At 36.0% G+C, this 13203-nt stretch overlaps 1 protein-coding gene across 7 annotated transcripts in view; it reads left to right on the plus strand.

Annotated features, from left to right (window-relative positions):
• DOCK4 (dedicator of cytokinesis 4) overlaps positions 1–13203 on the plus strand; it is a 252082-nt gene that overhangs the window by 95194 nt on the left and 143685 nt on the right. For all 7 annotated transcript variants that reach the window (XR_010829121.1, XM_066991664.1, XM_066991646.1 and 4 more), the window contains 3 exons: positions 328–476; positions 4911–4995; positions 6676–6827. Coding sequence is in view for 6 of the 7 variants with exons in the window: in XM_066991664.1 (XP_066847765.1) it covers positions 328–476; positions 4911–4995; positions 6676–6827 (386 nt within the window). In the remaining variant the exon portion in view is untranslated. The remainder of the gene's footprint in view (positions 1–327; positions 477–4910; positions 4996–6675; positions 6828–13203) is intronic.

A 13203-nucleotide genomic window follows, 5' to 3' on the forward strand; every position in this document is an offset into this window, starting at 1 on the left:
GTAACATGCAGCAATTTTTTGTTGAATCTTTGTAAAAACTATCACATAAATTAGGCTGTGTAACATATTAGGCATAAGAAGTTGGAGTGAAATTTTGGAGTGAGTTTGGTGCAAAGATACAGTCTGTGGTAAGCTCTGAGATGGTTTTCTGCACATATGTACACATACATGCAGGTAAAGAGGTCACACTATAATGGGGAGATGAAGGATCATGACTAGCTAGGTAAATAAGGAAGGAGTTTCTTTGAGTTCCACACCACAACTGGATTCGTTAGGATTGTAAGCTTATGCATGTGATGTAGATGCAATTCTTTATTTATCTCACAGAGAAATGAGGGGGATCTCTTTCACCGACTGTGGCATATAATGAATGAAATCCTGGACCTCCGAAGGCAGGTCCTTGTTGGCCATCTCACCCATGATCGAATGAAGGATGTGAAGCGACACATCACTGCTCGTCTGGACTGGGGCAATGAGTGAGTAAATACAGTAACAGCAGAAAATGGTGCAATCTAATCGTAATACCAGTTTTAGGCTCATTATAGGATGTTGAAATAAGGAACAAATTTCTGACAGATGTCACCTTTTTTTGCGGATTTTCTCCATTGTTTTACTGTCCGCTGTGTTTTAACAGTGAAAAATGACTTACACCTTTGCTTTTTTTCTTTCACTAAAGGAATATACTTGCTTCAGTTTATTTTATGTAGCAGTGGTACTATCTGCAAGAAAATTGCACTGAAATGTCTGCAGCTTCCCTTTAAGTCTTTTAAAAACACACCTGACCAGATTCTCATGTGGCACAGTTTAGCATAGCTGTTATGTTAACTGAAATTATATTGGTTGATGCTGCTTTCTTTTTGATTTGATTTGTGTCATATGATTCAGTTTCTACTTAAGCATCCCTAACATTCTTCTTGATACTATGCTGTGCTTCTTTCTTTTATCTGAATAACTAATAAAAAGAGCTAACTCAAGTTATATTCTCTTACTTCTTTTTCAAAGCAAGAAATTTTCATGTTTTTGTCTTAAACCCCTGCTACTTCAAATAATGTCTCTTCAGTATTACTAAATGCCTAACAGCATAAAGAGTTCTAGGGATAGAGAATTGCTGTCATAATGCGTGATGTTGAAAGTGATTTCTAAATCATTTTCTGAGTATAGCTTTCACCAATCTTACTACTACTTGGTGTAGTTTGAAAGGCCAATAAGCTCATCTCTATTCCTGGTACATCACCCATGGGGAAAATAAGCACAACAGGCTACTCTTGAATCCGGTATTACTGGTGAAAACAGTGGCACAGATTAACACTGCATTGGCATTTGCAATGAGAGTCAAAACTAGCTTGAGCCTCTGCTCTCGCAGCAGCGAGGCACCAGGCTCTTGTGATTCTTTCTTAAAGAAGTGACAGCTTAGGCTGGCTTGGGCACCGTTTAGCAGCTGAGTAGTATGGAAAATGCAAAGAAGAAGTGTGCTTATATTGGTGACATTGGCATGCATGCCTTGCTTTTGCTACTGATTTTGCTTTGAGTTTGAAAATCTGAGACCAGATGAGACTACAGAGAAAGTGAATTTTGGTTCTGTTATATAAAACTTGTTTTGTAGTGCCTCCTGTCTAGTAACAGTGTGCAGCTTGAATTTTTGGAAGTCCATAAGGCCTGTTGCTTACATGTACTTCAGCTGTTTCCTCTCTGAGGCATTTGTACCTACTGTGCTAGGTCTCTGTGAAAGGAAGGGCAAGCATAAGATCAGTGCTTAGGCCAGGAGCCATAGGAGCCTCCCTTTTCCCTCACACTGCACTACCCTGAGGCAGTAACATCAGTGAGAATGGCATTCTATGTGTACATGAAAATAACAAAAACATTTGATTTCTTTCATCGTCTTCTGAGAAAATAAATTTGACTTCGGAAAACTAGTTAAACTAAAACATACAGGTAAACTAATCTCACAGATTAAAATCCTGTGCTATTGAAATAGTAGCTATTGTACCAGAACAGGCTGATAACGTGATACAGGCTGATACTCTTCTTAGACCAGTCCTCTCTCTGTACTTTGTTCTTTGGGAAACTTTTTTTGCAAACTGTCTGACTATACATACAATAATACAGAACTTAGGAAGTCCAAATCAGCCTTTGAAAAAATAAGCATATTCTTTGAAGCTTGTGACTGGAATACACTTCAGTCATTCTAACTTTCAGAGTAGAAATAAATGCTCTCAGTAGGAATGGCTATGATTTAGATCTCATCTGTAATATTTTCCTCCCCCACTGTACAGGTATGGAGCCATGGAGCCATTAACTTACCAACGAGGCTTTTTTTTTTTTTTTTTTTGGCGAGAATGCTGATCTTTCCCTTTCCTCATTATTTGTACCAAACAACATTCTCCAAATTATGCTACAACAAACATCATAAACTGCTAATTGGCACAGCTTTAGACTTCAATTTATTTGCTCTGGTGTGTCCAGTGCCTTTAATTCTGATTTTTGCAAGTGTTTACTGCAGTGGCTACAGAAGGGGTTGCAGAGGTGGATTTTATGATGTGAGCATTTGTCCTCTGAAATCTTAACCCAGCTATGAAACCTGGGCTGGATTTGAACCTGTGATGTGGACTCAGCCAGGACCTCTGAGTTTTAAAAGGATCCCTGTTTGCTTTCTTTTCCCTCCTCAGTCTCTTTAGGGAAAAAGTGTCATCACCAACCATTATTCTGTTCTGAAAGTGACGAGATTGTTTTGGGGGACCACTTAGAGCAAAATTAAGCTTCTTCCAGCAGAGGAATTCATTGTAATGTTGGAGACTCAAAACATGCTTGAAAGTTAAAAGCAGATGCAAATTTGAGGCAAAACCATAAATGGCTGTAATTGCTTTCAAAAATCTCTACTTCAGATGGGACAAGATAGTGAGACTTGGTCTTTGCTCAGCTTTCTAAGTTTGCAAGTGGGAAGACTAGTGCAATACTTGCTGAACAAGTTCTCTGAATTCAGATGTGTTGCCTATCAAATGTGTTTGAGCCCATAATTTTGTGTATTGGTAATGCAAACTCTTTGCACATATTTGTGTTGGTGTCAGAGTTATATCCATTATGCAAGATGCCATGGATACTTTCATTATGTTGTTTTCTTTTAATCAAGAGTGTTCGTTGTATTTATTGTAGTAAACAGCAGAAAGAGTGCTACAGGTGGTTTTACTGCACAGCACCTTTCATTGGTCATCTCCTAAGTCATTTTTGATGTGCTTTAGCTTCCTAATGTAGCATATTTTTTTTTCCTTAACTATTCATGAAACACCCTTATAGTTATTTCAGTCTTAAGATATTCTTTATAAAATAAAGGATGTTCTGAGTTTTTAATACGTTTTTTATCTTCTTTACTTAAGAATTCAGTTTCCACAGCATTTAAGTAGGACTTCATTGTTTTCTTCTAAATACCAGATAAAGTTGTTATTCAAAACCCTTGAGAGAAACTATTAAACGCACAGCAGGAGTGCCACAAAAGACTGTCCAAAATGCAATTTTGGCTTGTGTAAATCTTAAAAAATAAATAAATCACTTAATGAGTTCTAAGTGTATAGTTTTGCCTAATGATGTCGCGTTTACTTGCAGTCAGCATGAGTGAAAGTGATACAATTTATAAGTGCTTATTGAAAGCTTTCTGCACTGTGATAAAATATTTAACATCTGAAGTACAGGTCTTAAAACCAGAAAAAAAATATCTGAGTGCAGCCACCGTGTGCTATATATACTATATATATATACTATATTAAAGCTTTTTTTACATAGACAAGTATGGTTCTCCTGTCATACTTCTTTCTAAAAGGTGTTAATTTCAGTCTAATTTCTTTGCAACTTTTCAGCCCAAAGGAGACGAGATAGATCACGTTAGATCCATCCCCGTTTGCATTCTGTACTATTCCATTTTTATGAGACCACCACCATAAATTCATTCTCTAACAATTTTTGAAAATTTTGTATCAACTCGTGAATATCACAATCTTTCAAGTAGATAATGACTAGTAACCTATTTGATAAGGTTAGAATACATTTTGGCATTTGAGCGCTGTTTCCAAAATCTTTTCTTTAGCTTGTATTTTTTTCAGTGAAACTCTGACTAGATGCAGAAATATTCAGTAGTAGAATTAATGGAATTTCAGGGGGTCCTGAAAGTACTGCTATCTGAAAACCTAAACACCTAACACAGTGGAAGAACTGTCTGCTCAGAATTATGATGAATACTGAAGTCATCAGTTCCCACTCTTTAAAAACATAATTTTTTTCAACTTTCTAATATTTCAAGTTTTTCTAAATTCATCATGACTACCTACTCCCCCATATGTGTTCTTAATCCTTATTGATTGCTGCTGTGCCGAAAATAAGTTTTATTCCTGTTGACTGAAGTGTATTTCATTATTTCACTCAGGGTATGCTGCCAAGCAGCTTTGATGCCTTCCAGTCCAAATTAAAAATAAACTGATATTTTGACATTTATGGATTTTCTTTTTATATTCTTTTCTACTGTTGTCATTCAATATGACAATACTAGTGCAATTCACATTGTATGCTGCCCACAGTAGTACAAAAGACAGTGTCTGTTGTATATTGTTCATGATGTGAAAATGTGTTTAAAATTGTGGAAAAACATATTCTGCTAATGTAAAAAAAAAAAAAAAAAAGTGAAGAAGAGGGAGGAATCGTTCATGAACAGTGGATACAGCTGAAATACTTAGAAACAAAAAACAAAAAACAACAACCCCCCCCCCCTCCCAACAACAACTAACAACTGTAGAGTACCAATTAACATCTGCTTCGCTGGATGGAATCTTTATGTTAAATAGAAGAAAAGAGTTAAACTTATTGATTTATTTTCTCTTCGTATGCAGGCCGAATAGTATCTCATTGTTTCTCTTTTCCTCATACAGACAACTGGGACTTGACTTAGTTCCGAGAAAAGAATATGCTATGGTGGATCCTGAAGAGATCAGCATTACAGAGCTCTACAGGCTGGTACGTGAACATAGTAGTCCTTGAGCTGTCAAATTACATGCTGAGGTTTTCATGGCAACTTTCTTCTATTTAATCAAAAGTACTTTTTTGCTCAAATACAGTGGAATTTTATAATGCAATGGGGTTTGCTGTGAGGAAAGAAGATTTCTTTTTAATAGTTATCTGTTTAATAGTAATCTGTACCTCTGTATGAGATGCTTTAATTTGATATCAAAATTTTTGTGCAAGTTTGCGTGCACACATCTACATACTACATATTATTTGTTGAAGGTTTTGTGTTCTAATATAACATTAAAATTATGGGTTCTTACATGAATTTAATCATTGATAAAAGCTTATGAGACTCTTTAACTGGCCCATGACTCACATTAGATAAGATTAGTGGAAATATAACAACATACCTGTGGTACAAGTATTGTCATGAATAATCTTACTGGCCTGTTGATCTCTTCTAATGTATTAATGTGAATAGCAGTTGAACTGCATATAAAAGCTCTCCTTTGGGCATGAAAGCCCATCTTGGCTTACTGTAATTGTACTGATATTTCTTATTCTGATTTAATCTCCAGTGAGGTGTAAGAAAACGTGCCAATTCATTTCTGTGGGCTTTGGCTCAGTGCTACAGCTGTTACAGTAATAGAATCCTGAGCCCTATTTGCTTACAACTAACCATTTATTTAAACTAAATTTTATTTATGGTAACCCATGTATTTAATATAGAATATGGAATAAAGAAGAAAATTAATTGTGTAAATTTGCTGTGGAGCTGAAATTATATGTTTAATATTTTTAATGACTTATTTTGATGACTTGTACTGTCAAGTCTAATAGTAATGTATTCACACTAGATTCAGTATACCTTTGGGCAGGTTCAGTCATATGTAATCTTACAGAATCTTGTTGAAGCACTAGATGAAATACAGTGAGAAACCATTAAACGTAAGAAAAAACATACAGAGGAAGAATAACGCAGAAAATTAATGATGAAGCTCATGGAGTGCGCTTTCAAAAATAAAGAAAAAGAAAAAGGCCCGGGATAACCTCAGTTTGAAGGCTAAGTAACTTAGAAAGATTGCTGTTTTAAAAATGGTTTTAGTACAGCGTAAGAGAGAAATAGTATACCCTTAATAGATGGTTAAAATGGTGAAGGTACAAACTGGAAAGTCAAATCAAGAGAGCTTAGTAGCCTCTACGCAAGTCTGTCAAAGATTAGAAAATAATGGAGTGATTTTTTCCGTTTTAAAATACTTATATTAAGTCGTTTGCAAAAGCATTTTTTGTGTATTTGAATACTAGAATATCAGATCATTAACTATTTAAGCTAGCTATGAAATACAACCCAGTAGGTTTACAACAGAGGTTTAAAATGGCTTGAAATTCTCGGAGCACAAAAAAGGTAATCTTGTAGAGTTTACTGTTGTATCCCAGTGATATGATGCAGTGTAACACTGGAAAATCTCTTGCCTTTCTCCTTCTCAGACAAGGGAAAAAAAAAAGAAAAGAACAAAACCCTATTGCAAACTAATGCTGAATTAAAAGTTTAAATATTGGGAATAAGAAAATAATAATAAGAAAAGAATAATAACAAAAAAGTCCAGTATTATGTTTTCTACCTCTTTTTATTTTGACATTTTTACAATTAATTCAAACTGACTACTGTGTTTTTTGTGCTATTTTTAGATGGAGCATCGTCATCGAAAAAAAGACACACCAGTACCGGCTAGCAGCCACCACCTTTTTGTTCAGATGAAGAGTCTGATGTGCTCCAACCTGGGAGAGGAACTGGAAGTAATCTTCTCACTCTTTGATAGTAAAGAAAATCGGCCCATCAGGTAGCACATGATTTTTCGCTGGGATACTGATTTTACATAAATGTTGTCAATGTGTACTGTCTCTTTCAATCCTGGTGACAAATTTCACATTTAGAAACAAGCAAAAACTAGTCTTGATTCAGGATTTTTTTTTTTTACTTCCTTTTGTAATTTAGTTCCTATAGTTAATATTTGGCAGTATCATTCTAGATGTAAATAATTTATTTTTCTCCGTGTTGTTTACTTATTTCCATTTCCAGTTTGTTTTGCTTGAGTGGGAACATAGATGCGTACAGAGTGAATATTATTCTGTGACCCAAAGGTCTTTTTTAAGTATCTCTATTTTCCTTTCTCCTAATCAGCGCACATTCAGAACTTAGAACTGTTGCTTGCTCTGTAATATTTATAAAATGAATTCTCCTAGATACTTCGGACTGGAGAGCTTAGTGAATTATAAATCTCATTATAATAGGAGCCTGAGGTGCATGCTCTTAAATGAAGCAGTCAAAACTGGTCTCACATCTATTTAGAGTTTGTTTGGCTTCTGTTTTTTTCATCTGGGAGCTGGTCCTGGAACCATTCATCTTCTGTTTGTCCTAGAGCTGAAATTCTGTGCAAGCCCTGACAACACTTTAATTTTAAAATGATCAGTAGTTATTTCCATTCCCAGCATGTTTCTGGCCAAGAGAGAGGACAGGAGCAGAACCATGATGCAGTTTGTAAATACGAGCACAGGGGGAGAGCAGAATTAGTGGAAGAACCTTTTGTATGAAGAACCTTCAGGAATATTGCAGGAAGACTGAATAAGCAATGCCACACCAAATGCTTGTGTTGTGGTGATGCGAGACTGGTCAGAATGCTCCGACTCCTAACTTGCTGCTGGTTGTTAGTGTATTCTTCTGTGTTCTCCTACCTGTAGTAAGAACGTGTACTGGAGGCAGCAAACATCTGCTTTAAGGCTGGCCACTGAAGAAATGAAAGACTAGAATTCAAAACAAAATATACTTCAGATAAGACAGCACGCAAATACACCAACAGAAAGAAAAGCCTGTTAATAGGGTAAAAAGTGTTATTCTAAACGTGTACAAAGTCATGACTGTGTACTACTTGTCTTTTTGTATATACGGCAATGCGAATTTGGTTGGGGTACATGTGGAAACTGGGCTGAATTTGACAAAATGATATTTGCTTTGCAGTTGTGCAAGATAGCTACCTGCTTTGAAGGAAGACAGTACTGAGTAAATTGATTTTTATTGTTAATGAAATAGTGTAACTATTGTTGGGATATTAGCTGCTAAGTACTGACACTTCATTCTGGCCTGCACGTTGGACATTAGTCACTGAAAGACAGTTTACTGTCATTTCTGAGAATTAAATGTGCATCAGGGCACATCTTTTGTGTCCATTCCAGTGAATGGCACAGCAGGTGATGGATTTAGGAGAGAGCTTCAGACCTTGACAGAAACAATTTGGGAGTTATGGATTGCTGAAAACAAGGTTATGGCAGTAGTGGTTGTATGAAAGCAAATGGATTGGATTTCACGTTCACATGAAAGCACAAATTCTCGAGCTGTTTGTCACATGCTTGCTGTGATCTGACCTTTAGTTATTGATTTCTGACTCCAGTGTCTGTTTGCAGCTGCTTTATTATGTGTGAACTTCCTCATCCCATTACTGACAAACCTTGAAGAAACGTGTTGTCATGAATCCAAACTGCCTTCTAGAGCATGGGAGGAATGATAGGGTGATATTTGTGAAGGTAGTTTGCTACCACCTGTAAAACAAACTTGCACACACACCCCTCTACCACAAAAGAAAAACAACAAAAATCCCTGCCAGGAAACAAGAATCCCCTCAACGCACTGAAAAAAAAATGAACCTGAGAGGGTTTTCACAAGAACAAATTAAAATATAAGGTATATCTGTATCATAGAGTGATCTGGAATGCAGATGTGTCCAAGCTGGAGACAGGTGATCTTTGTGGACTGGATCTGCAAACGACATTACCATGTTGTCACAGACTTAAAAGGCTTTTGTGCTCATGCTCAATACACGCATGGCCACAGTTTCCAGCCCTACTCTGTATTTCAGACAGTTGGCTATTTGTAGAGCACATAAATAAGTCTGAAGTCTTGCGTATGTGTTGCGTACACGGCAATACAGTATGAGATACATTTTTCATTCAGTACAAATCGGCAGGATATTTCAGAGGTCCTTATGCCCTGGCTACAGCTGATACATGCATGCAATAAGCAGCCTCCCTCAGGAGGAGGCCATGTGTAAGAAGCGACTGTGTGTGCACTGCTCAGCTACTGCGGCTCACACCCTGCCACAAAGCCGAAGCCTACTGGCAATAACAGAGTTGTGAGCTGCAAAGTGTGGAGCCTGGATGTACATGCTCTTCTGCTAATTCTGGAAGAGATTAGCAGGTCAAAAAGGTGTGTTTAGCAACACCTTGCTGTCTGTCACAACCTTGCTGGGTGATTTGCCTGTTATTTCCTAAGTCATTGCTTTACAGTCCACTAGAAAAATGCAATGAAAATACTAGATGAAACTCTTGCTAATAGCACCTATAAGCTTAAGGAACAATACATGGTAATTTATGTTCTGAAATAGAAAGATAGTTGATTAAAAATAGAAATATATGAATATATGTAACTTAGTATGTATTTCTTCAATTTGTTGGTTACAGTATTAGAATATTGGGGGTTTGTTTCTTCAGGCTTTTTTGCTTTTTCCCTCAGATTTCAGCTTTGCAAGCACTATATGTGTACCAAGCTTTCCTTAGGTGGGTAATCCTGCTTGTTTTAATGAGGCAGTTGGAATGCATAATGTTAAGTACAAGCTTAGAGGTACAATTACTCCAAAAATGTGGCTGCTTGTAGATTCTGATCTGGTTTTCATTGTCCGCCTGATGTAAATTGACATAAAACAGGTGATCTTTGTTGCCTCTTAGAGAAAGAGTTCATTTGGAGGGAGTAAAAAGAGCAGAATTCAGATTTAATGATGGAATTTCTGTTCTGATATATTTCGTTGTTAAGACTAACTCATATTCTTATGAGATCAACCTGCAAACATAAGATCTCTATATACTTGTTTCATTATTTATAATCTCAGGTTTATACAGTTGAAATAACAGCTCTAAAAGACTGTTGGGGTAATGGAAACAATATTATCTGTTTGTGTTGTTGGTTTTTTTAATAGATTGTGCACCTTTTTTGAGGCTGTGGAAAATATAATATTTTTTATTCTCAGTTTCATACATTCTATGAAGCTGTTTGAGGCGAAACGTTTGTTCAAGCATCATGGTTAAAATAAAAATGCAATTGTAGATACTGAGGCGGAGCAAGTATATACAAAAGGGAATAGTAAGGCTTTAGGAAGCTTGAGTAGCAGCACTTTCCCTAGTCCAGCTCCAGACTCGTGCAAGAAAAAGGCTGTGAGTAGGATGCTCTAATCTAATGCAGGTAACTACATTAAAAAAGGAGTATATCATGTTTCATCTCACAGATCACCTGGCTTCTTCATGTTATTGGCCTGCAGGGAACCAAAGCATATAAAGATATTTTATTGTGATATAGATTATTTTATAATGTATTATTATAAATCTGTCTGGATATCACTGGAGAATTTATGCAGAATATTTTCATTACATTTTGAGTGTTTAAACATTACTGATAAGAGGATGTCATTTTCTTACATGGATAAAACAGTCTGATCTTGTGATAGTCACTTTTCAGTGTTTGCAGCTATTGATTTTTTTGATCAACTGTAGTGCAGTATGCTTTGAAAGGGTTTCATCTTCCTCTTCCTTTAATTTAAAAATATCTGAATTTATTAATAATGTGGATAACATGTTACCATGCGGAAACCAAAAGAAAAAGGAATGTACTTGATAACATACGGAAGGTATAGTTTAATAGCTGAACCTTATATTAAAGTGCAAGAACAAAGTTGCCCTTAGGCCATTGTAAAGTTGTAGTATTCTCAAGCAATATTAACAACTGCCCAGACTTATATTGTCATTGAACAGTGAAAGGTAATGAAACATTTTTTGTTGTTGTTGTTGCTATAGTTATAGGTTCTTTCTGAAAAAGGCATGCCATAGCAACTGTGTTAAACCAAGTTACAAGCTGCAAGCAAAATGTGTTAACAGATCTTGCATTTGATTTAGTGGGGCGAGAATTATTCCTAATAAGAGAATACAGCATAATGACGTGAAAAGGCCAGATTGAAAGAATATAGGTGTATAAAGTAGAATGAAATTTAGATATTATATTGAAAACTATGCTCTTGAATATCAGCACACAACTTTTATCTAGTTCTCACGATCCCTGTGTTTTGCATAGGAGCTAAGTTGTACGTGTGTTCTTGGCAGGGCTGGATTCTAATACTTCAGTGTTAGACACTGTTTGTCTTTGTAAAGACAACCAGAGGAGGAAAAGGAGAATACTAATGATTGTAATTCCCTTTACACAATATTTTAAGGATGGTTGCTCTAGCTTAAGAAACAGTTGAGACTCCCTGGGAGATAGGAAATGTAAGGCTGAATATTTGAAGACAGAGCAAGAAACTGAACATGGGTCTCTGTCTTCTTAAAGAAAAGTCCAACCTGTTAATATAATTCCATTCTTCAGCTACCCCACAACCTTGTTTCTCTTAAAAAAAAAAAAAAAAAGGGCAAAAAAGCCCAAAGTGGTCACAGCACACTTTATCTTTAAATTCTTCATCACTTTTTCTTTCTCTAATTGCTGGTGGTTCATTAGAAAAGAAGAGGGAGGGATGCCTTTACACTCTGGAATCTGTGTTGGTGGAGGTATCTGTCTGTAGTCATGAGTGAAATACCAAGATTAAGACTTATGCCAATGCTTAGTTTTTCTTTTTTGTTTAGTTTTAGAAGGCTTAATGGTGAATAAATGGCCTTTAGGATTGGAATACAGCTCCAAAGATACCTAAACTTAATGTCTTTGTGTGAATTACGTATCTAGGCTTCTGCTAAGCATACAGACTCTTTTAGTTGAGTTTTAGTCAGTGAAGATGAGAAATTGAGTCAGCTGATGATATGTCTGTGTCTACTTTAGGGCATTCTGAATAGCTCTTTAGAATCCATCAGCTGTATTTATTAAAGAGCTGCCCTGCACACCCTGAAGTAATTTTGACTTGAATCCATCCAATTTCTTTTTTGTTTTCTATGCGACTACCTCAGATCTCAATAAAGTTTCAGAAAGAGTTGTTGTTGAAATCATAAAGGATATAGATACTCAATTATCTGACTGCTTGAGATTAGCCTCTCAGAGTGGAACCCGTAAAGAAAAGTACCCTGAATTTGCTCTTAAAATATTTGCAGAGAATTTGCAAAGAGTAGGGAGATCAAAGCCACGTCATGAATGTATGCACAAATTTATAACTGTTGCTTAGGTATATATTGAAATTCTTTTGTTAATAAAGAAAGCATTGTCTGTGTGACTCGTCTGTTACGTTGTATTAGGCAGTGTAGGCACTTGTGGTAGGCAGTTCCAATGTAACAGAGAAATTGGTCTTCTGGTTGCGTGTGACCTACAAGTGCATTTCTAAGCTAGCACCTGTTAAGTAAAAGATTAAAACCATAATATCATTACTCTGGCTTTGATAATGTATCTTAGTATTTTTAGTGCATCAAATGGAAGGAAAATTAAGGAAAAGAAAATTAATTAAAATTATAACTACATTATTTTAAATAATTTTTCATTTTAACAGCATGGATAAATGCTCACGATCTTCCCAACATGTAGAAGAATTCGATAGTAATAGCTTTTCAGGTGAGATGTGAGAAATGGTGGTGTAGGAATGAATTAGTGACTTGCCCACAGAAGAAATCAGATAGTGACAGAGATTCAGCGTGATGCTGGGGGAGGGAAGGCAGCATCTGACCTTCAGACTTCCTGTCTAAAGACTTCGCTAGATTGGGAGCAGCTGTGATGTATCACTTGCACCCAGCTTACACACACTTTAGGCAACAGGATTTTTTTCTGTCAAATTTCGTAAGATAGAGATAAATGTTCTTTTGTGATCACTGTCTTGCTCTTGATAGGAATCTTAGCTTTTGTTGGAGACCGTACTTTTCTCCATTTATTTTGTTGCTCGAAATTGCTATTAAAAATTAATTTTTTAATTACGTTGGTGTCTGCAGAAGCATCAATTCTGTTGAGTATTAATTATGTAATAGTAAAATACAGGCTTATTTATGACTTTATTATTGTTAATAAACAGTTATGATTAATTACTTTGCAGAGTATTTCTATATTGATATAATTTTACTAATTTTAATGTGTGCCTTCACGCTTTAAAAAGCTGTTTGGACCTGAACATCTACTTCTTTTTGAAGCAAGTAAACTGCAGAAGTTTGCTCTTTATAGTC

The sequence above is a fragment of the Anser cygnoides genome, chromosome 1, assembly GCF_040182565.1.
Source record: "Anser cygnoides isolate HZ-2024a breed goose chromosome 1, Taihu_goose_T2T_genome, whole genome shotgun sequence".
In the NCBI taxonomy this organism is placed as follows: Eukaryota; Metazoa; Chordata; class Aves; order Anseriformes; family Anatidae; genus Anser; species Anser cygnoides.